The 24,842-nt window shown below is 35.6% G+C and overlaps 1 protein-coding gene across 3 annotated transcripts in view; it reads right to left on the minus strand.

Annotated features, from left to right (window-relative positions):
* The window catches only part of CUL3 (cullin 3), a 98,277-nt gene that overhangs the window by 29,180 nt on the left and 44,255 nt on the right, over positions 1 to 24,842 (minus strand). For all 3 annotated transcript variants that reach the window (XM_059928820.1, XM_059928819.1, XM_059928821.1), the window contains 6 exons: positions 10,773 to 10,933; positions 9,640 to 9,754; positions 7,295 to 7,523; positions 2,821 to 2,966; positions 1,915 to 2,091; positions 534 to 704 (listed from right to left, as the gene is read on the minus strand). In XM_059928820.1, coding sequence (XP_059784803.1) covers positions 534 to 704; positions 1,915 to 2,091; positions 2,821 to 2,966; positions 7,295 to 7,523; positions 9,640 to 9,754; positions 10,773 to 10,933 — 999 coding nt within the window. The remainder of the gene's footprint in view (positions 1 to 533; positions 705 to 1,914; positions 2,092 to 2,820; positions 2,967 to 7,294; positions 7,524 to 9,639; positions 9,755 to 10,772; positions 10,934 to 24,842) is intronic.

Below are 24,842 nucleotides of genomic sequence, written 5' to 3' on the forward strand. Positions count from 1 at the left end.
TCTTTCATGTCACTGTCATCCTTCCTAAATCTTTCCAATAGTTGTTCTATGACTGTGGATACCAACTTCAGTGTGATTAAGATTAATCCAAGAATTTTATTTTAAAATGCAAATTCCCAGACTCTGAGATTCCCATAAACCTCACTGAAGGTAGTGCTCAGAACTCTTATGTTTTCAACAAGAAACACCCGTATCAGGTGATATGGGTACAGGTAGTCTGTGGACCACACTTTGTGAAACAGAACTATATGATGATATTCCCTTTATTGTTTCCCTTGTACTAATCCTGCCCCAGATCTCCATGAATGAATGTATTTGCCACATCAAGAGAAATTCCAGCACACTGTGAATGTCCCAGAACTTGAACAAATCTAAGTACAGCCTGCTCAAAAAAAAAAAAAATCTAGTTTTATTAATTCATAGAAATAAGTATTTTAAATCAATTAAGTATTTTCCAGTCACATGTTGCTTGTGTTCAATTATGTGATAATCACTAGTTAGGTGCACTCCATTCCATCTTAAATACACCTTACCTTTAACTTGGAAATCATATTTTTTTCAGAGTCATCAGAAACACTTTTATTTGTGAGAAGTCTCCTTGCCAAGTGTTGTTTATAATAACGTTCAAATACATCTTTTTCTTGCATAAACCTAAAAAGGACCATTGCCTTATCCAATATTGTTTCTACTTCTTGTTCTGTTAGCTGCAAACCATTGAAAAGACAATTTAACAATTACACAATTTTAGTTCTACAAAAACAGCATCACAGTTCATCAATAGTTTAAAAACACTGTTTGATAACAAACATAAACATCAGGTTGAGATATGTCAGGAGGAGGGATCTAGTGCGAGAAAGTGCCTCCTACTTCATCTAGTAGCACGACTCTTAAATCCTCCTCTAGTGCAGCATTAATCAGGGGCTGGAATGGAGTTCCACTCCCTAGTGGGCCACCTCTGAAAGGGAGGCATGAAGTGATACATGGCTGGATTAAAGGATGACTGAGAACAGAAGAAATGAAATTTTAATCACATAAAAGAATTTTACTATGCCCTTGCATAGTATCTAGGCAGAAACTTACATGGCCAAAAGACAAGATATTTTTATATAAGCTCAGTCAAAATCTAAATTGTGCAACCAGAATGGTAATAGTTTGTTATAATTCCAAAAGTGAAAAGGCCTCTTGCCCCTAATCTTTTAAATAAGGGCAAGATGATACTGTGGCAGGTTGTATTAAGCTTATATTAAAAACTATGGTAGACTACTCAGCTGTGTCTTTTCTGTTTGGTGCCCTTAGTAATCTTTCTCTTATTTGTTTCTTTGTTATAGCTACCTATTCATTGCTTTGCCCTCCTGTCTCACAAATCCCAAGATGAAGTCAAGAAGACCAATTTATGTGTGATCACAATCTGCTTATTTTGATTTTCTGTGCTGTAGTGAGCTTCCAAGATCCCAGGTATATTATAAAGGCTTGAAACTGAGCTTCCATATATGCTTTCAAACTATTTTCTGATACCTATTCTAGTCTGTGTCTTCAAATTTTTGGCACTCAAGTATTGTTTGATACATAACCCCCAGAACCAGGTGACAGCAAGCAACATTTTATGTGCCACATGGATAGCTGTTTTCTAGTTCCTTATTATCTCTATAGCATATCTAACCCTCACAATCTCAAGTCTATGGATGTGCAGTTGTTTTTGATGCCAGTTACACATTCAGTGAAATGTCAAAGTACTTTTTGTGACCATTTCAAATACTTGAAACAATCCTTGCAAATATCACAGTGCACATTTAAGCATAGAAAAAGAGGACTGTTTAATTTTATAGCTACAAAATTCCTTAATTTTATATTTTATTTCCTAATTTTATATCTACAAATAAAACTTAATATATTTTCAAATGCATTAATACTTACCCCTTTGACTCCCTTTTTCAGCTTATCATCAATAAATAATGAGAGGTATTCAGGGGACCTGGAGTTGAGGTTGAGAAAATACTCAAAGTCACCCGCAATAGTTTGTTTAAAGAGCCGGTCGTTATTAAACGATTCCTGGAGGAAGCGATCAAACCTACTCTTCAGATCCAATAAGCCCTTCCAAATAAAAACAAAGAAACTTAGGATACATTATAATAACTTTCCTATAAACAATACATGTGTAACTACGTACGTTTAACTTTGCTGGTAATAAATGTGTGCATTCAGTGTTAAACTTACTGATTCTACATTGCTATTTTCAAGCCTGTATCTAAGCCTGTTAAAAATGTCAGTGGTGAGAGAAGTATTCTATCTTCCATTTATGTATTATTCTATTAAAGATGAACCAAAGATTCTCACTTTTTCTCCCCACCTTCCTCTATCTTGACTGAATGGGTGAGCCTGAGAGAAAATTAGCTTTAAAAATACATAGAGAAAGCTTATTTATATTAAAATATGAAAAACTTGAGAGCATATTTGTTTTACTGCTTGAAAGCAAAATATCTTGAACCAAAAAGTCACTAAAACAGCTATTTTTTCTTGAACACACTAAGGTAGTATATGAACACTAAAGCATACAAAAAAGTAGAACTTTCATTCTTGAGACTATTTAAATAAAGACTTCTTCAGCAGACAAGCTAATAAATGAAAAGAAGTGTTTGAGTTTGTATCCCTGATATAAATGTACATGCTTTCCAAAATTCTAAAATATTTAGGATTACACATATTAATTTACCATTGGAAAAATTAAGTGAGAAATACATACTACATAGCTTTGTAAAAGTGACCTCTTTAGCACTTGCCAAAATTACTTTATGATAAAGAGAATCTTCTGTATTTACTTACCTGGATATAGTCAACGGGATTCTTTCCTTCTCCTTCCTCAGAAACAAGGGCTTTACCTTGTTCCCTCAAATAGGAACTCATACACTCACACATCGTTTTCAAACCATTTGGCACACGACTAAATAACTTGTACATGCAAGCAAGGTCTGCAATCAGAACGAACACACAAATTGGCTACGTTAAAAATTAAGAAAAGAAATTTGAATCTCTGTTCATGGTGATTTGCGATACTTAAAGAAGCTTATTTCTCCATTATGATCATTTGCTGACCACATGAAAAACTATTTAAAAAAAAAAAAAAACCCCAGGAAAACAGGGGAAAAAAAGCTAGTTAATGGTTATTATTGCAATTTACAAAATACAGATGAGATACAGATGAGATACTTTAAAAGCATCAATAAAATGTCATAGCAAATTTTAGTTTACATGGAAGAGATGTCCAAACAGCATTATAAAGAGTCACAAAAAATGAAAACTGCAGTTTTGAGTTCCTACATAATTTAGCCTATATAATTCTAATCTAGAATCTAGTTAATACTGCAAAACAACTATCAAAAGGATAACTTTAACTGTGGTATAAATGGCAGTTAATGTAATAGGGAAGAAATTTAAAAACCAATTAAAGTCTTCCAGATAATCTTTAAGTATATCTATCTCACAAGTTCAAATGACAGCCATGACAACAAATAAAATTAAATATATTAGGACTTATTTCATTACACATCATGGTAAAATTCATGTGAAATTTACAGCATAAATTCCTGTTCTTTAATATTTTCCTCAGAGCAATCCCTAATATTTCCCAGGTGTTGACCTAAGCCAATATGTATATTTTAAAAATTGGTTTATCTCACTACATTGTTTTTATTTAGAAGGAAAACTCTGGACTCTATTTTTTACAAGATTAAAATGTGGAGTTAAAATACTGCTTTTCCATACATCTAATGTATCTCTGAAATAAGAATTTACTGGGAGGCTATAGTGTCAACTTCACAATGATATAAAAAGGCTTTATGATCGAGAACTTTTAAATATGGAGTTAGTACAGTTCGCAGTTTCTAGATCAGTGGCTGGAAAACTGTTTTCTGTAAAGCACCAGAGAGTAAATATTTTAAACTTGTGGACCATATGGTCTCTTTTGCAACTACTCGATTTTGCCATTGTAGCCATAAAGAAGCTGCAGATAATACATAAGTGAATGGGCATGACTGTGCTCCAATAAAACTTGATTTATGGACACTGAGATCTAAAATTTATATAATTTTCATGTGTAATGAAATACTACTCTTTTGATTTTTTTTTTTCAACCAAACTGATAGTGGGCCAGATTTGGCAGACAGGCTATAATTTGCCCACCCTGGTCTACATTTATAAGAGCAACTTAGATCCTAAAACTGAAGTTGTATGTATTTTAAAGATACCTGGACACAAGTTTTACAAAAAGGGCTTCAAAATTTGTTTCAGTGACTTTCAAAAGCAAATTTCATTAAAAAGTGCTTTCATCAATAATATATGTCCAAAATAACAGCAAATCTTATAGTTTCTCACACTTGTTATAAATTACAACCAAGTTTCCCATGTTAAAAACAAATATTACAAACACGACAATAATTTATGGACATATATACTACAGTAAACTTGGCATATCAAATACCTCTAACAAAACAGTTCCCCAACTTTGTCTACTTTGTTCCTATGCTGTTACAGTTTTGCTTAGTCGCATGTATATTTAACAGTATGTAAATTAATACAATTTCATTATATGTAATTCACTGTATATAAATGTATGGCTTAGTGGAGAATGTGAAAGAGAAAATGAAAAATATGTGTCATTCAAAAATTAAATATCATTATTTCTGTATACACTTCATAAAACAATAAAATGATACCATTCAAACTTAATTTCATAATGTTATCTGCATTTAATTATCAATCCAACTCATCCTCCATTCATGGTGGGAAAAAACTGTTTTTCACTTTCTGATTTATGAGATATTTGGCTTCATAATGGTGAAGCTGTGTCTCTGATGTATTCTTGACATACTGCTCATGAGGAGGGCCTAGCATAATTAAAGATATTCTGCAATTAGGTTTCTAGTGGAAAGCCAGGAAAACTGAAGCCATGATTTTAAAATTTAATTTAGAATCACAGAAAGCTGCTTAGTTGTGGAGAACATTAAGTACTAAATAGAAACTATGGTAAGTGGCTATTCTGATACTCCATTATTTAAGCACTTATTAAGCACCTGCCATGTGTTAGGTATACTTAATGCCTTTAACACAAGTCTCCATGCAGGTTACAGTTACAATTCAGGTATGCTCAACAACCTCCCCATCAAACATTTCCTAGCCTCTAATCTCCAAGCCCATTTCATCTCCCCTCCTCAACAACCCCCACCCAAGGTGACTAAGAAAGCATTAACTCAATAACTAAACAGTACGTTAGAAAACTGAGGGCTTCCCTGGTGGCACAGTGGTTAAGAATCCACCTGCCAATGCAGGGGACACGGGTTTGAGCCCTGGTCCGGGAAGATCCCACATGCCGTGGAGCAACTAAGGCCATGAGCCACAACTACTGAGCCTGAGCTCTAGAGCCTGTGAGCCACAACTACTGAGCCCGCGTGCCTAGAGCCTGTGCTCCGCAACAAGAGAAGCCACCACCATGAGAAGCCCACGCACCGCAATGAAGAGTAACCCCCGCTCGTCACAACTAGAGAAAGCCCACGCGCAGCAACAAAGACCCAACACAGCCAAAAATAAATAAATAAATTTATTAAAAAAAAAAAATCAAAAAAAAAGGATAGATTCTTATTTTAAGTAAAGGAAAATGCTTTTCATAAAGTCCTATCTGCCAGGGATCATTATGATCAGGGTCATCAAACTATAGCCCATGGACCAACTACAGCCCGCTGCTTGTTTTTGTACAGCTCACAAACTAAGAATGGTTTTCACATTTTTAAATGTTTGAAAAATAAAAATCAAAGTTTTATAGGAACACAGTCAAGTTTAATTAGTTTGTGTTATTGCGTATGCCTACTTTCTCACTATTACAGCAGAGATGAGTAGTTTACTGTCTGGTCCAAACACTTAAAATATTTATTATCTGGCCTTTTACAAAAAAAGCTTGCCAATCCCTGACAGACCATAGGCATCCAGGAGTAGCTTATTTTAGAAAACATGACAAACATCCTTAAAAATCATTTTTGTTTTGCTTTTTGCTGTTATAAAAAAGGTTTACCAGAAGGGTCTCTTAAAAAGTAACTTTCTCTAGTTTAATAAAAACAACAAATTTACATACAACTTTTTAGGAACTTAGCACATATACAGAAATATAACCACTTGAAAACACAAGGCAAAGATTCCACTAGAGAAAGAATGGAACAACCTCTCTGCCTACCATCTTTGTTTTCCCTTCTCGTACATCCTCCCTTTTAAATTATTAACTTAAAAAAAGTTTTTTTCTATTCCCTACCTATGTCATGACCCAACAGGCAATATGTATTTATTTTATAAGAAATACATGGCTAAAATATTGCTAAGACTTCATCTAAGAGCACCAAATTTGTTTATTTTTTAATACCGTATCAGTGACTTATCCAGTCATAGTTTTAAAGAAAACCTTCAGAAATCAAGGAGGAGGACAACATGACTATTCTTTATAATTTCTCCTAGAGTACTTGTTACAAAATAACATTTTAGGAAAATCAGGTAAATAGCCAAGAAGAGTAAATGTTACAGTTATCTCCAAAATGTTTACTTTTAAGCAATTCTCCTTTCTCCTCTTTCAGTCTATAACAAGAGTTCCCAAAACCAATCTACTAATTTATCTAAATATGTCAACATGGAAGACAAATATTTTTGCATTTTTGGTACCCTTACCACAACTAACTCCCAAAGAAATGCTTACAAAAATTTTAAGATTGGAACTTCAGACTGTAAAAGAATCACAAAAACTACAGGAGAGTGTGTGGGAAAGAAGAGTCTAAATACCCCGCTATAGAAATATAAAGTACAGGAATAGGTGAGGAGATCATCGACCTCATCAATAATATTAATCTTCTTCTTTTTTTAAGCTCTTTTTTTTTCTCCTCTACTCTATTTTTTTCCCCCCCTTTGGTGCGCCGTGTGGCTTGTGGGATCTTAGTTCCCCAACCAGGGATCGAACCTGTGCCCCCTGCAGCCGAAGCACGGGGTCTTAACCACTGGACTGCCAGGGACGTCCCTAAACTTACCTTTTGGGTTAAGAAAAACAAAAAGTGAGGAGACTTAAGATGAAAGAAAAAAAAAAGCCACTTGATTCACTAGGAATATCTAAAATCCTCATTAATATGTGTAAAGTAACAACAGTGATAAATTAATGACAAACACCACAACTTCTTGAAAACTGACATTCATAAACTACAATAGAAAAAAAAATACTGAGAACCTGGTAGAACAATAAGACTTTAATTATTTCTCAACTGCTAACACTTACCTTCTGTCTTTCCGTTTTTCAACATATGTACTAGCCCCGAATTCTCCATTTCTACTATAGTTTTCATGTGCTTGGAAATGAGTTCCCTCTCAACCACCTTTACAATTGGCTCTTCAGTTGATTTGTCAAGGCAGTGCATCACCCGTTCTATTTCTTCATTAATTCTAGCTTCTACTTTCTTTATATATACTGAAGCACTGTTTTCTGCTAAAAATTTCTGGCTTTCCATCTGCAAATAAGAAGCATGATTTTTTTTAAAAAAACACAGAAGCAAAATGTGCTTCTGCTTTTAACTGGGTTTCTACAGTTTCTCATAAACCAAACTAAATATCCCAAGTACTATTAACATTTTATATACTGTCTTATTATATATATTCATATAGTCCGAATTATACCCTTTAAAGCATTACTTACATAAGACTTAATTAATACATTATCCTTAAGCAGCGTTTTTCAGACTTTGCCAGTGTATTCCAAATAGCAGAAAAAGTAAGCACACGCCAGTGAAGATCAAAAGTATAGAATGAAGCATCTGACCCCAAGTGAGAGTGGGAAATTCTTCTTTGATTTGTTTTATTGTAAAATTATGCCTAAAAAGATTCATCATGTTTATCATACAGTTTTGCTGGCATACTGGTAGTTACTAAAGTCCTCCTGCCACCCCACCACTCCCGCTCTCAAAGGAATATATATAAAGTTTGAGAAATAGAGCTTTTGAGTAACTATTAATCTTGTCTTCTAACACCAGCCTCAGAGAAATTCCAGTAAATTTTAAATGTTGGCTCAATTGACTTCAATCTCATAGTAAAATTAACAAATATATCTAAGAATTACATAATAGAAGATGTATTAATATAAATTATGTACAAAATTTAATAACATTTCCCATTCTCTTAATAAAAAGTAGTTTATACCAAATGTAAAACGGATGGCTAGTGGGAAGCTGCCTCATAGCACAGGGAGCTTGGCTCCATGCTCTGTGACCACCTAGAGGGGTGGGACAGGGAGGGTGGGAGGGAGGCTCAAGAGGGAGGGGATATGGGGATATATGTATACTTATAGCTGATTCACTTTGTTGTACAACAGAAACTAACACAACATTGTAGAGCAATTATACTCCAATAAAGATGTTAAAAAAAAAGCAGTTTAAAATAATCAAGTTTCTAAGAATAAACATTAACACACCAAAAATCTTGGTGAGACCGTCACTTCCCTGTTAAAACTGTATTTTATATATACACACAGATGTATACATATGCCACTGCAACACACTTTGGGATCCTGACAATAACCATCTACTGGTATTTCTATACTGTAATGAAGGTAATTAAAACAAATGCAAACGTCAAAAACGTTGCCAAAAATATCTAGAAGTAGTTGCTGTGTTACCAGAAAATAAAGCCTGTTTCCTACATTATAAAATTAATAGTTCATGAAGTATGGTCCAGGCTCACCAGTACAGGCCACACAAGGCTTCCTGATGGCTACAGGCTGATTTCTGAAAAGCGGCCTGGGGGTTACGCCAGTCCAAAGGACATCGAAACCCCCCGAGTCTACTTCTATACTCATCCAATGGCTTCTATGAATGACGCACTGTAGAGCTATTGTAACGTTCTATTCATTTAGTTCTTTAAAAGGTTATTACTAAAGTTGACCAGTAAGGTCTACTTTAGCAACACTACAAAGCTCCTACTATAAATTGCTCAGATAGTTGAGGCTTTCAGGAAGAATGTCTGATTATCGTGACCTTATAAATATTGTCTTATCATTTGTCATAGTACTCAGTCCTTGTTGTTATCATTTCATTACAAAATAGTACTGGTTTAGCTTTACTTTCAGCAACGTAGTTGATTTGGGGTTGTATATACTGCTGCAAATTTTTATCAACTGTACTTACTGACTTTTAATTTCCTAATCAACAGCTTTTAAGACATATATATGCCTTACGAGATCATGCATATATCTATATTTATTTTACTAGTAACTTATATTACCAAAAAGCCTGAATAGTGAAACTTCACTGGTGATGTACTGCCTGTGAATCTATGGTAAATAGTTAGTAACATACAAATATAATAAAATTTAAGGTTATTTCTAAGTTTATATATTTTATACATATAATTTTTTAAAAATCACGTGTGTAAGTCCAACCTCTTTGACTTATTTTCAGAAAGTTCCTTCACTGGAACGTGAGACTGTGGGGTAGGTGTGCTGAAGGGTGTAATTTGCACCCTCTTCCCCAAAGGGCCACAGTACAAAAAGGTCAAAATGCTTAAATTACTAACTATATTCGGTAATTTTAAGAACATCTTAAAAGAGTATTTATTTATATCTTCAATGATTACCTGAAAAAACTCTGCAGACATTTCCAAAAAAGGAGCCTCAAAATCTTCTTCATAGACTGATCGTCCTTCGAGACCTAAAATCATTAACATCTGGCAAGCATTTCTTATTGCGCCTCTGTCAAAAGAAGTTAAACCACTTGATAATAAAAACACATTAAAGATTCATGTAAAAGATGCAGCAGAAGTAGCTAGAAAGACTTTCAGAGCAAGTTTTTTAACCTAAGTGACCAATCTTCCATAAGCAACTAATTTATAACAAAGATTTAGAGTAATTTTAAATGGAAAGCATATCTTGACTGCACAGCTATTTATCTCAAGTTGTTCTCAGGCTGTTGTAACTTAGGATTTTTGAAGAAAATATGTTTAAAATGACTAACTATTCCTGGGTACTTAAAAGCGCAAAAAGAATCAACAGGCTATCAGGAAGCAGGGAGGAGAGAGGGAGTCTACAGCACTCGACATGGGTACAACGCACAGTTGCTCCTAGGCAATATAATTTTTTTGCACCAAATGGCTTTGGGGCAATCCTGACCAAGCACCAAAGATGAAATAAAAAGAACTCTACAAGTCTTCCTCTAACAGCTGCTTTGAATACAAAGAAGCAAAGAAAGCAGTCTTGCATGTTTCAAGCCACTCTGGCTGCAGTGTCACAAAAATGGCACTGCAACAATGTTTGGGGGGGCGGAATACGACTTAACAAAAGGGGTACAAGAGTTCTTAGTCATTTTAGACTATGTTCAACATTTTTTTCTTCAAAGACCTTAAAAATAAATGCTAGCCAAAAGCCCTTTTACAGAAGAAAAAAATATATTATCAAATAGCAAAAAAAAAAAAAAAAAAAAGCCAGCATAAAAAAAAATACATAAAAAATCAAAAAGAAGACTAATGGCCGATTTGCTTTTTAAAAGTATATTAAATAAAAGCTTAGGATGGTTTCTTCTAAAAATAAATGTGTGCTTTTTAGTTACAATCTAGCTAACTTTGTTAACTGTGATTATAAGGTTTTTGAGTATTTTCATAATATGCTGGACAATCAAACTTTAATTTACTTTAATAAAATTAAGACAGTGAAATCGGTTCTCAAGATATAACCACTAAAAACCAAAACCCAAAGAGTAAAAAGATTATTATACCGGTCTACAACTTCTCCTTTCCGCTCTCTGGCAATCATATCCAACAACGTTTGTCGTAGGTGATCCCTAATACACCCGTAACGTACAACTTGATCTCGAAAAATAATTAATCCCAAATTGTAGACATTCTCCACATTATTTTGTTGTACGTACACACGGTCCTGCAGTTAAAACAAAACCATAATATAAACATTAGTACAACTCTTGCGAACATAAAAATAATCCTTTTGAGTTACAATAATAAAGGAAATAAAATTCCAAAAGTGGTCAATTTTTCAGGTGAGAAACACTTCAAGCAACATGGAATTTTCTAGTACCTCCCAAGTTATATAAAAGTTATATATAGTAAGTCCTTACAATTTACAATTGCTACTGAAACAAACAACGGCTATAGGCGGTTGCCCATTTACCTGAAGAAAAAGGGAGGAAAAAAGCAAGCACCCCACCCAGGGAGAGAGGCAAGTCAGCAGAAAGCAGAGGCGAAAGGTAGACAGCAAGGCAGGCAGAACTTCCTTTCTCCCCAAAGCCATACCATGCACAAATATGGTTCTTATTTTCTTAAATACTGTACCTGAAGATCATATTAAGTAAAACTGAGAGCTGAATGAAATACAGATGCATGTGACTTAAGCTGACTGTTTACTGGTAAATGTTAAAAGGTTCTAATGCTTATAATAGAGCAGCATTCAGTATTACATAATTAAAACACCCCTAGCTACTGCCATTTCAGATTATTTACTGGTAGTCATCTAACTTTCAAGTTCTTACCAACATGATTACCGGTGTCTCACTTAATAGAGTACAGATAATCCAGAATTATTGGCCATAAAAGTCCTATTTTGGGAAATATTTTAAAATCTGTATTTACACCAAAATACACTGAAATAAAACTACTGTTCTTAATTCACAAAAGGATTAGTAACAGAATTCCTTTCTGTTCTTAACCAGGATCTCTCCGGGCTTTGGCGGGTCTGTGAACTTCCCAAAATTTTTAAATTATTGTGTGTTTGTTCATACATAAGTATTTTGGAAAGAGTCCGTAGTTTTCACCAGATTCTGAAAGGCATTTGTAATCCAAAAACAGTAAGACTCACTGCAAACTGTGATCTCTGAACTTTTAAAGGAACACTGTTAATACAAGCAACACCAAATACAAGGTAAACGTGAACAGAAGTTCTACCATATTAGTATTAAATGGTCTTGATCACCTTTCTAGCCAATTTTTACTAAATTCTCCATGAGTAGCACTCTCTTCACAGACACTATCCTCCAACTTTCACTCATCTCACACAATGGTACATACCTAATGGCTACAAGGAAAGCTGCTCTTTTATTAGCATTGTTGGTGCTCACTTTCTCCATTTTATTTCACATTTTTCAAATCCTGACAGCAACTTCAGTTAAGTTCAAAATTTTCATTGATGACTTCTTCAATAAATTCTTGAATTTCACACTTCTTTCCTCAAGATCGTAAATTCTGAGTTTTGCCCTGGCCGCATCCCTCCTCCTTTTCGAAGGCCTCACTGTTTTCTATGTACTGAAGCTACTCTTCACTCTCATGACCTTCAGGTCCAACACTCCCCACCCTCCACTACCATCCTGATTCTGGCTTACTTTTCAGCATAAAACAAAACACATTCAATAAAAACTGGCATAAATCTAATAATTTATGAAGCAATGAGAAAAAATAATCACTCCAATTATTGAGTAAATTATTTATAAATTTGATTTTTACAATTTTGATTATAAATTTCTATGGTACAGATTCTGTACCAAATACAGAATCACTCTTACCCAATGCAATCAAAACCAGTAACTAGCTAGCTAAAGTGGTAAAAGAGGAAAACTATTAAACATACACACACACACCACACCAGCACCTTAAACATTTTAATTTAAAACATATAAGCATTCACTGAGATAAAGACTTTTTCTTTGAACATGAGTCCTGTGATTAGAAGTCAATGCTGTCTTTCTCACATATACCCATACATCATAAATTTCTAGCCTGTCTACTTTCAGTTTCATTAAGATGGCTAATGACCAGAGACAACTGTGAAGCAATGTAAAAGGCCTTCTAGATTTTTACAATTTCCACTCCAGTCTTATAAATTACCAAATTACCCAATATTTAGTGATTTGCCTTTGTCAAGTCTTTCCAAAACATTCAATCTAGTTTGCCAAATAACAAATTTTATTGTTTTTCACACTTTTATTGACTTACACAATATAAAATGATGTAATAACAAGAAATACAACTAGCATAAACAAGCTTGAAAACAAATACAACTGACTCTCAGTGAGCAAAGCTCAACTGACAAGAGCAAAACAGAGAAGATACACTGAATAGTAGTGGAACAGCACTGAGAGAACTTTGTATCAATCAGGCTGTTTCACAGCTAGAATAGAAAGTATTGTTAATTCAGGCAGGTACTGTTAAGTTTCAACTGTACTATATGCCTCTGTGACATTCAGCACATCTTGTAGGGGATATATAACATCCCATACATACGATATAAGCAAACTTAACATATGTCTACTAAGACACTAACCTCTTTCTTAGGAAACCAAATGTTCTTAATTTAGGCTAAGAGAAATGTCAAAGAACCAAGTCAGATTTTATTGTTTTTGGTGAAAGGCAACTACCTTTAAGAATTACAGAACAGGGCTTCCCTGGTGGCGCAGTGGTTGAGAATCTGCCTGCCAATGCAGGGGACACGGGTTCGAACCCTGGCCTGGGAAGATCCCACATGCCACGGAGCAACTAGGCCCGTGAGCCGCAACTGGGCCCGTGAGCCACAACTACTGAGCCTGTGCGTCTGGAGCCTGTGCTCCGCAACAAGAGAGGCCGCGACAGTGAGAGGCCCACGCACCGCGATGAGGAGTGGCCCCCGCTTGCCGCAACTAGAGGAAGCCCTCGCACAGAAACGAAGACCCAACACAGCCATAAAATAAATAAATAAATAAATTTAAAAGTTAAAAAAAAAAGAACTACAGAACAAAAGACACATGCAATGTAATCTTCAGAGTAAACTAAGAGTATTAAAGTGAAAATTTTTTAATGTTTTCCCCTTTTGGCTTTATTGCAGTTATATGCCGTAAAATTCACTCATTTTAAGAGCATGGTTCAATAATTTACAGTAAATTTCTATATTGTGTAGTCATTGCCACAATCCAGTTCTAGAATATACTTCCATCACTCAAAAAAAGAAAGAAAAAAGAAAAAGGAAAAATCCCTCCAGCCCTTCCGCAGTCAATCTCCACTTCCAGCACCTCTGCTTTCTCTTTCTATACATTTCCTTTCCTGGACATTTCATATAAGTGGAATCATAGAACATGTAATCTTTTGTGTCTGATTTTTCATCAAGTGTAAAGTTGCTAAGGTTCATTAATATAACATATATTAGTATTTCATTCCTTTTTTGGGCTGAAGTATTCCATTGTATTGGATATGCCACATTTAGCTTATCCATTTATCAGCTGATGGATATTTGGGGCTGTTTCCAGTTTACTGGCTGTTTCCAGTCTACTATGAGTAACGTTGCTATGAACACTTGGGTGCAATCTTCTTGTTGGACGTATGCTTTCATTTTTCTTGGATGGATTTCTATGAGTAGAAGTACTATTGAGCCATATGAAAATTGCCAAATTGTTTGTTTTCTAAAGTGGACGTGCCAGTTATAGAATTCTTCGTATTATCTTTGGCTCTACCATTAACTGGTGGTGTGACCCTGAGTAAGTCATTTACCCACTCCGGTCCTGGGTAACATAAAGGGCTGGTAAAGACAGTCTCTAAAACTCTGATTTCCTTTGAAGCTTAACTCTCTGATCAAAAATTAACATATACTAGGGATCAAGACACATTTCAATATTACTCCTTCCCTTTCTGTTATCAGTCTCCCCTGGCCTGGGTTCCTCTCTTCTCAGTCCTAAACACAGTGATGCCATCACTACCAAAGCAGGTGAGTCTATAACCGTATTGGCCTATAATATCTGCTATCTTAAGCCCTGTGGCAAAAAGACAGAACGAGAGCCAGGTGCAGCTGATGAGTTCTTCAGGCAGAATGCATATGGGAGAGAACAATGTTTCAGAGTAAAAGCAGCCAGGTATGATGGGAACACATGGTTGGAGTATTTGAGCAAAGCGTAGAAAATTAACATCCATGGAGGATGACTGGGGATAAGGGAAATACAGATGTTGGAGGATAAAAGTCAAACCCTTGTCTTTTAGTGTGAGACCGTCAAGGTGTATAATGATTGTAATTAAACGACATAATATTAAGAAAAGCTGTTAACCCTGAAATATGATTATAGATACCAGAGAGCTAATAAATAGAGAAGGGAAAACCTGCAAACATGAGTATAGCCACTTAAATTAGTAATACCAAATAGTCATTTATATTGTTTGGTACATATGATTAATTACCATCAAGTAAAATAAAAGCTATACATACATACATCTGAGTGTTTATGTGTGCGTAAACTAATGCAGCACACATTCACAATAAACTTGTGATCTGCACATGATCATTAAAATATCTGCTGAATGAACATGCTAAATCTTCTGTTTACTGTTTATCAGCACTATCAGAAGGAATTCAGCTTGTGGGTACACAACAGCCTTTCATAATAGATTCTAACAGGAATCTCTCTTTGTTAAAAAATAAGTGGCTAATTTTATGTAATACAATATCAATTTAGCTCTGATCATTTAAATCACTGGAAAACTTTTTTATTTTGTATACCTTTCTATGTGAATATTTAATTTGACCAAAAGGTAGTTTGTATGAGTCCAACATTAGTCATTTATCTATTGAAGAGAGCTCAACAGAGATAGAAAGTTGGTGGTTGCTTCTGTTTGCCTTTTGAAAGCCAAAATACAGGCATTTTAAATATAAAATGTTGTGAAAAATCCATTTGAAAGCCTCACATCTGGATCAAACATTAGATTTACTAAAGGGATGTGAGTTTCATAACTACAGAGATAAAATTACATTTAAAATCTCTGTTTATGGTTCCCTCTTGGGAGTTGCTATTCCTAGGCCAAGCAAACCTTTTCCCCTTAACTGATGGCTTCACCAAGACACCTAATCCACCAAGATACCTAAATATTTAACTAATACATGACAGATCAAACTCAGCATGCAAAAGTATTCTTAGATGTGTCAAGACACACTATGCGAAAATATAGATTTTATGAAAGCTAAACCTGTGCAAAGTCAAGGAGTGACTGTGCAAGTGGGCTAAAAAGCTTCATGACTCAGGGAGTGGTATTTAAATAAAAATAAAACAACAAAAATTTGATAATGAACTTCAAAAAATAACTCTTACTACTTTATCCAGAAGAAATGGTTCGGGAAATATTTTTACCAACAGTCATTGTATCACGAAAAAGCAAACTAGGATGAATGTGTACTGGGCATAGGAATCAATGATGCACCCAAGGAAAGGACAAATTATAAGCTCTTTCAATATCACTCATATCTAGTGTCTCATTTGAACAATGTTTTCTTGTAAGATTACACAGGTATTTGGGAAGCAAATTCTAAAACTAACCTTTGGGTTACATTCAACTCTGAACACTGAGTACTACAAATATAAATACAATAGTCCTTTGTCTCAATTATTTTTTGAGGGAGCTTGTTATAAAATTTTTGCTTCAAATACCAGCAGTTCAGGACTTTTAATAACACAACTAATGAACTAAGGGCAGTTATGGATTAGTACTCATTTATCTACACTTCCCTGCTTGATCCCACTTATGACCAATGGCAGCTATTTATTTAGGCAAAGACCACTTTTTAAATTGAAGTGAATAGCTCTGAAAGTTGGTTTATCAAGCACACTGTCAAGGAGCTTAATTAAACTTAAATAATTCTTCTTTCACTTTCTTGTCTTCAAGGCAAGAAGATCTATAACTGTTTTCGTTTACCTTTTTTTTAAAAAAAGAGAACAGAAAAGCGGCAGGAGCCCGCATGCTGCAATTAAGATCTGGCGCAACCAAATAAATAAAATAATTAAATAAATTTTTAAAAAATAAAAAAAAAATTTTTAATAAAAAGGGTAAATAAATAAATAAAAATAAAAACAGAATTACCATATGATCTAGCAATTCTACCATCTAGGTTTATACTCAAAAGAGCCAAAAGAAGGGTCTTAAAGAAATATTCATACACCCGTGTTCATAGCAGCATTATTCAAAATTGACCAAGGGTGGAAACAAGCCAAGTGACCACTGACAGATGAATGGATAAGCAAATGTGGTATATCCATACAACTGAATATTATTCAGCCTGAAAAAGAAAGGCAATTTTTAAAATTGATGCAACACTGGTTTATAACATTACATACATTTCATGTGTACAACATTATATTATGACTTCTGTATACACTACAACGTGCTCACCACCAAATGTTTAGTTTCTGTCATCACACAGCCAACCCCCTTTACCCATCTTGCCCTGCCCCCATCCCCCTTTCCCTCTGGTAACCACTAATCTGTTAAGGAAGGGAATTCAGACTCAGGCTACAACATGGATGAAACTTGAGTTGCGAAAGGACAGATACTCTATGATTCCACTTATATGAGGTAGCTAGCTAGAGTGGTCTAATTCATACAGAAAGTACAGTGGTGGTGACCAGGGGGTGGGGAATGGGGAGTTATCATTTAATGGGTATCGGGTTTTAGTTTTGCAAGATGAAAATTCTGGAAATGAATGGAGGTGATGGCTGTGCAACAGTATGAATGTACTTAACACCACTGAGCTAACTGTACACTTTAAAATGATTAAGATAATAAATTTTATGTTATGTGCGTTTTACAACAATTACAACAAACGAACAAATACTGTTTAAAAGCATCAAAGAGCACCAAAAGCAACCTGGACTTGCGGGGCCCGGATTCTGGAGAAAAGACAAGTATACTGAGAGGAGCCCTACGTTCGCCTTCACTCGTTCCCTTGGGTCATTTGTTGTATTTGGAGGACTGGAAATAAGAGGCCAAGCAGAAAGTCACAGGTGGGCTGGCTATCAAGCAGCTAAGACTCACGAGGCAGAAGTCTGAAGAAGAGAGAAATGTAAAGAAGAGCCAGAAATTCTGCAACTAATTTTCACTGAGATGTTTACTGACACATCACCTAAGCATGGATGAGACACCAAAATACCAAACAGAAAGCAGCACTGGGAGACTAAAGAGCTGAACAGAGACTGTTGGCAGACTTGCAGCAGAGAGAGACAAAAGCTAGTATCTCAAGGCACAGTAAGTAACGTGAAGGGCAAACCAGTAAACAACTCAGGCTTTTAACTGAGACCCCAGAAGGGGTTATTTCCTGTGCGTAAAAACATGCCCTGGAAAAAAAGGCAAACTGAAAACAGATCAACCTTAACAAAGCCTAAAAGCCAGCTTCAACTAGATCATGGCGATCTATGATCCTATGAAGGAAAACATCATCATCCAGGGCCTCCACAATTTTTCATACACAATGTTGGAAAAATTACCAGGCCTGTCCCCACACCAAAACAAAACAAGCACTCCAGGATCAAATGTCTAAAAACTAAGGGGGAAAAGCCCCAGGAAGTCAAAGTATTCTAAGACTCTGATACTATCCAGAAGTGGTTTAAAAAAAAAACTAATATAAGGTAAACTATAAGTCAAGGATCTATGTTGTAATCGCTAAGGTAATCCCTAAAATAATAATAATAAAAGCATATATAAATAACAGCTAATGGGGGAAGGGGATAGGATAATAAATCATACTTGATTCACCTAAAAGGAGGAAAGAAAGCTGAATAAAATCAAAAGAACAGATAAGACAAACAGGAAAAAACCAAAACAGTAGGACGGCAAATATAAACCCAAATACATCAGTAGTCACATTAAATGTAAATGAATTATATGCTTCAATTTAAAAACAAAGATTATCAGATAGGTTTAAAAGCATGTTACTATATGGTACTTACAAGTGACACACCTTAAATATAAGGACACAAAAAGGTGGAAAGAAAAGGATGAGATGAAGTTTGCCATACAAACATTAATTGTAAGAAAGCTCATTTAGTAACATAGACAAAGTAGTCTTTAAGCAAGAAGTATTACTAGTGATAAAGAATATTTCAGAAAAATAAAAAAGTCGACTCAATAGGAAGATAAAACCCTAAATTGATATTCACTTTGTAACAAAACCTCAAAATATATAAACTAAAAGAATAAACAAACAAATCAAATCTGAAGATTTTAATATTTCTTGGTAGTTGATAGAACAAGCAGACAAAAAGTTTAGCAAAGACGTGGAAGATCTGAACTTGATTAGTAAATCTGACTAACTGGTATGTTTACAACACTTTATCCAACAACTGCAGATTGAAAAACTGAAATTAATTGAAATTAAAAACTTCTCTTCAAAGACACCATTAAGAGAAAAGGCAAGCCCAGAATGGAAGACATTACCTCACAATACATATGTTATTTGACAAAGAACATTTATCCAGAACATATAAAGAACTCCCACAAATTACTAAAAACAAAACCCCAGAAAACCCACATTTTTAAAAAAATTGGCAAAAAAAAATTGTGTAGTTTAATTTATGTTATATATCGACAAAAGTTTTCTAAAAAAATTAGAAGAGGACTTTCAAATTAGTTTAAGGCTAATATACTATCAAGGGGTTGGAATAATTGCTACAGTATCTAATATTTTTGCTGAGTTTCTAAGTGGTCTAATAATGATGGTTTTAAATAACTTCTGACGACAATTAGGTATCTAAAGCCTTAGAAAGTCACTTCTTTAATGAGAATTTTATTATCAAATTCAAAATAAAAAATGAGAAAAGAAACAATACTAAAGATTTCTAATACGCTTTGATAGCTTAAACCTGGATCATTGATAAAATCACTGTTCTTAAATTAGGCTTGGGAAACCAGGATTATCTGCCCAAACGGGATGTCCACATCATAAAACTGCCCAGTGATAGAAGAAACTGGAAAAAGGAACCCAGTTGTTTAGAATATAGTGTCTGATACATAATACACAGTCATTGTACACCTGCTGAATGAATGAATTTATTATCCACATAAGCGCAAAGGTGAATGAATGTTAGCTCAACTCTGCATAAATAATCATATATATATATATGATATTACATAAAATTATCATACACACACACACATATATGTATATATATGGGGAGCACTCCCCTTTATGGACAAAAGTTTCATTTCCTTTCCTACAGCAAGATATGACTGCACCACCACAGGGCCTACCTCTGGCTGAATTAATACTTGCCTCCCTAAACTCAGTCATAGATTGCTACATAATCAGTGCACACACACAAAAACAGTTCACAGGGCATAGTAATCAAGGTGTTTATGGTTCTATCAATCTGTTTGAAAGAGGAGCTAAAATGGACGGCAAGGAAGAAATCCTAATTATCAAGCACAATACTCTTAACCTTTACAGTATTTACGATGTTGCCCTAGTTTTATTTTACATAAAGGCCTAGTACCTGGCTTTTGACCTAACCATAAAAAGATGCCAAGGTATTATACTGTCAGTCACAAAGGCAAAAACTAGAGCACATATGGGGAACCTGTCTTGCACAGACCTTTCTTGCAAAAGCAGTTAAGTAAACATACTGAACAAGTGTGAAGCTTAACAGTCCCAAAGCCACTGGATCCTATTTTCTTCTAAGATGTTATTTTGAAAACAGAGAAAGTACCAAGAAGACTCTTAAGCAACCTATCTGTATTCTTCCAGAATACAGCTATTTTCAAACTTTTTTCAATGTGCAATCTAGAATACAGTAAAGAAGTATTTTTTGGAACTAAAAGTATCAAAATCTACGAGAGAAAAAACAGACTCACAAATTCTGTCATCTCCATGTTCTCATCCTGCCTTCTGATCTCCAAGGACATACAAATCCTTGGTAGCTTCAGCAAACAGCTTACATTATTTCTCTCAACTCTACTCCTTGACATCTATTACCTTTGGTAACTGCAACTTTCATAATAATGACCAATCTGACACACTCCTTAAAGATGCCTAAATTTTCATCTCCCATCTTATCAGGATTCTCTTCACCCACATATTGATATGGACAAATCTTGAGACTCATCATTAGAAGACATCAAATATCTCTGGTATTAAAGATCCTCTTTTTCCTCCCACCTCTCCCTTTGTTACACTTCAACTGCTCCTCATTCTAACTGGATCTTCAGGTCTACTGATCCGTAACACCTAATACTTCTGTTTCCTGGGACCTTGTGATTCACTTGCCTGCTTATTAAACAGCACAGATTCACGATCAACAATTTTAACAATGCTACTATCTTAGAATTCTTCCCCATACCGAATAAGCCAAATTATATCAGTAGGTTTTCCTTAGTTTTTGAATATTCTTCTCTGAGACTGCTTAAGTACCTCCGAAAAAAGTACAAATGCTGCTGACTGCCTCCACTATACAAAATTTGTGCCAACTTACCCTAAATTATCCCCTCACAATTACAGATGATCCACTTATTTATTTATAGATAGTTGACCCCAGCACAGGGGATATTCCAGACTTCCCCCACGTGTTAGTTTCCTATCATTGCTGAAGAAATTACCACAACTTTAGTACCTTACTTATTCTCTAACAGTTCTACAGTTGAGAAGACTGAAAACAGTTTCACTAGGATAAATCAAGATGTCGGCAGGGCTGGTTCTTTCTGGAGGCTCTGAGGGGGGAATCCACTTCCTTGACTTTTTCAGCTTCTAGTAGCCACCTGTATTCCCTGGCTACAGCCCCTTTTCCATCTTCAAAGCATTATCAATCCAATCTCTGCCTCTGTCATCACACTGACTTCTCTTACTCTGACCCACCTGCAGCCCTCTTATAAAGACCCTGCACTTCTACTGGGCCCACCAGGATAACCTAGGAAAACATCATCTCGTGATCCTCAACCTAATCACATCTGCAAAGTTCCTTTTGCCATATAAGGTAACAATCCCTAGGTTCCAGAGGTTAGTCATGGGCATACCTGGGGGTCCATTACTCAGTCTACCACACTCCTCAACACCTGACATGCTTCTGTCACCCATAACTGATGGCCCCACCTTCTACTTTATTAAGGAGACCAACAGCATCAGAAGAGTTCCTCAGCTTCTTTCCTCTTCACAAAGTTGTTGCTACATTCCACCTCACCTCTTCACCCACCATCCTTGATGACTTCCCATATAGCTCAAAGAAGCAGTGACCCTCCTTTCCTGGGTCAACTCTCCACCCCAGGGCTTTGAATTTATAGCCTCTAGTCTTTAAGGATAACCTGCAATAGTACTATATCTTTGTTATTTGTGAAAATGACTGGGAATATAGATAAATTCAACTAAAAACATGAAAATATCTTTGAAAATAACCAGAGTTTTATGCAGAAAATTCCTCTATTAACCTTCTATTAGCCCTACATATCACAATAGGAAATGCTTTCCTGTATCTTTTGACATTAATTCTAATTGCTCAAAAGTAACCTACAGAATACCATCCATAAATTTAACTCTCCCTTGATATTGTATTCATTTTATAGTTTAAGGGGGGGAGGGAAATGAACTGAATATTAATATACCTGTAGATAATTTTGATAATTAAAGCTATTATATAACCTATAACACATTTTCTCCACAAAGTAATCAGATCTTTCCCCAATCATTCATCTTTTAAACAATTAAAAAACTGAAGAGGAAACTTATACTAAGTAGGCTCAAACCAATCTTAAAAGTTTAACGTGTTAACTTTTCTTAAAGAAAAGAATGAATTAAAAATAAGAAACAAAGCAGAGATTACAAACTCCAGCGCCTTCAGGGGCAAAATACATAATGCAAGTCTCAAATGTTAGAAAGGGGTATAGATCACATGTTCCATCTAGAGACACGTACACTTTTCTTTCTGGAACGCTGAACCTGCCAACAACAAAGTGAGTGGGGACAAATTGTGACCAACGGCTGCCTCCACGTAACCTGTGACTGATTCCATTTCCACTTTCAAGAGTCAGTGTGTCCCATGCTATCTATATACACTGAGGCTCACACAGGGCATTTTAGATACAGACACCTCCTTGTTAGAGAAAAAGTCAGCTAGCTGAGTAGGAGGGAGGTGGGAAGACAGTGCAGCATCTTCTCTCCTCCCTCTGAGCCTGAGATCTAAAATTCCAACAGTTAGAGCCAGAATTCATAGGAAAGAGAAATCTGTCTAGAAACCTGTACACCTCAGGTGTATGTCTTATCTAGCAGGTAAAGTGATCTGGTAAGTCTGAATTGAGGGTAAAAATCCTCACAGAAAATAACGTAGATGTCAACAGAAAATTTTTTTTTGATCTTTGGAAAATTAAAAGCATTTATTTATCTTGACTGAAGTATTGGTTACAAAGGAGCATACATGTGTCAAAAATAACTTTATACACTTCAGTTCTGCACATTTCAATGTATATAAATTTTACCTTAATTTTTAAAAGCACTTATTTAACTAAGCCCAGAACACTACACATAAAAAGGAAAAATAAAGAGAATGAAAGATGAAAGAAGTCTACCTTATAGAACATGAAGATACCTTATCAACACTTAAATTTCTTTCTGAATCTGTAATTGCATATTTTAATAAGCATTTTGAAAAAAGCACGATTAAAAAAGAATGTGTATATTAATTCAAAGATGTATGGGAGTGCCTTGTTTGTGCAGAGAGTTGTGCTAGGTGTTGGAGACACAGTGGTGACACAGACATCCCCCCCAGTAAAGTTCAGTCCAGTGAGGAAACGAGGCACTAAACAGTTGTTAATAATGATAAATGCTACAAAAGGAGTAGTACTGAGTACAGTGAGAGCAGCTGGTGCCAGTGTGCAGTACACAGCATGAGTCAGGGAAAGCTTACCAGAAATTTAAGCTAAGACTTAAAGGATAAGTAGGAAAAAAAATCACATAAAGGGTGGAAACATATCCAGACAGAAGACGTGTGAAAATTCCAAGATGAGAGAGAAGGACTTCAGCAGGGCAGTAACATAATCATGTGCTTTATAGAGAAGAGAGGGGAGCATAGTGAATGTTGTATGACTAGTTACTAAGAAATGAAGGTGCTTTGGTCTTAGGTAGTAGATATGAAAACAGAGAAATTTCAGGTTCTAGAAATACATGATGTAGGGAGAGAGGGAGAAGAAACTGACAAGAATAATTCCCAGGTTTCTGTCATGATCAGATGGAATGACACTGATTATGAGCTCATTTGGAAACGCCAAGTCTGAAGTACCCCTCAGACAATGAAGGGAGCCACCAACTAGATAAATGAACTTACGAGTCTGAATCTCAGAGAATGAGGCTGGAGACATAATGTGGGAATCACCTGAACAGAGGCACAACAGAGAGCTAAGGTAAGCAAATAACAGGTACCAGGAGAAGGAAGCCTAGGACTAAGCCCCAAGCATGCCTCTATTTTAAAGGGCAGAGGAGAAGGAAGAGTGACTGGGAAGAAACAGAAAGGCAGGAGGCATACCAAGGGAGTGTTTGGTCACAGAAATTAAGAACCCAACGTGTTAGAAGACGAGAAGAGTCGTCAACTGTGCCGATGCTGCTGGAAGAATCCAGGAGCATGAGGAGTAGCAGTGAGCTTCGCTTTCAGAGACGCGCAAACGCGGCGATCCCAGTAAGAGCAAGAAGGAATAGAAGAGTTGAGATAGAAGCGTGACAAAAACATATTCAAAACGAATAAAAGATGAGAAAAAAGAGATAGCAAGTGTCAACATTTCCTACGAGACATTTAGCTGTGCACGGCAACGAGACACCCTGGGAAGCAGCGCAGGGGTCCAGCCGAAAATGCAGTGGGGCTTTATTTCGAGGGTGCCAGTGACCTGAACGTGTCCAGTGCTGATGAGTAAGACCAGTAAAAAGGCAGAACCTGAAAATAATTCTGTTTTTTGACAAAGTAGAAAGAAATGAGATTCTTAGCACAAGTGAAGAAATGGCATTTGATAGGTGAGGAAACACTGCCCTCCATTAAAATGGGAGGGAAAAAGAGAAACACAAAAGGGGAGAAAATATAGGGAAACCTGTAGAT

The sequence above is a fragment of the Balaenoptera ricei genome, chromosome 7, assembly GCF_028023285.1.
Source record: "Balaenoptera ricei isolate mBalRic1 chromosome 7, mBalRic1.hap2, whole genome shotgun sequence".
Taxonomy (NCBI): Eukaryota; Metazoa; Chordata; class Mammalia; order Artiodactyla; family Balaenopteridae; genus Balaenoptera; species Balaenoptera ricei.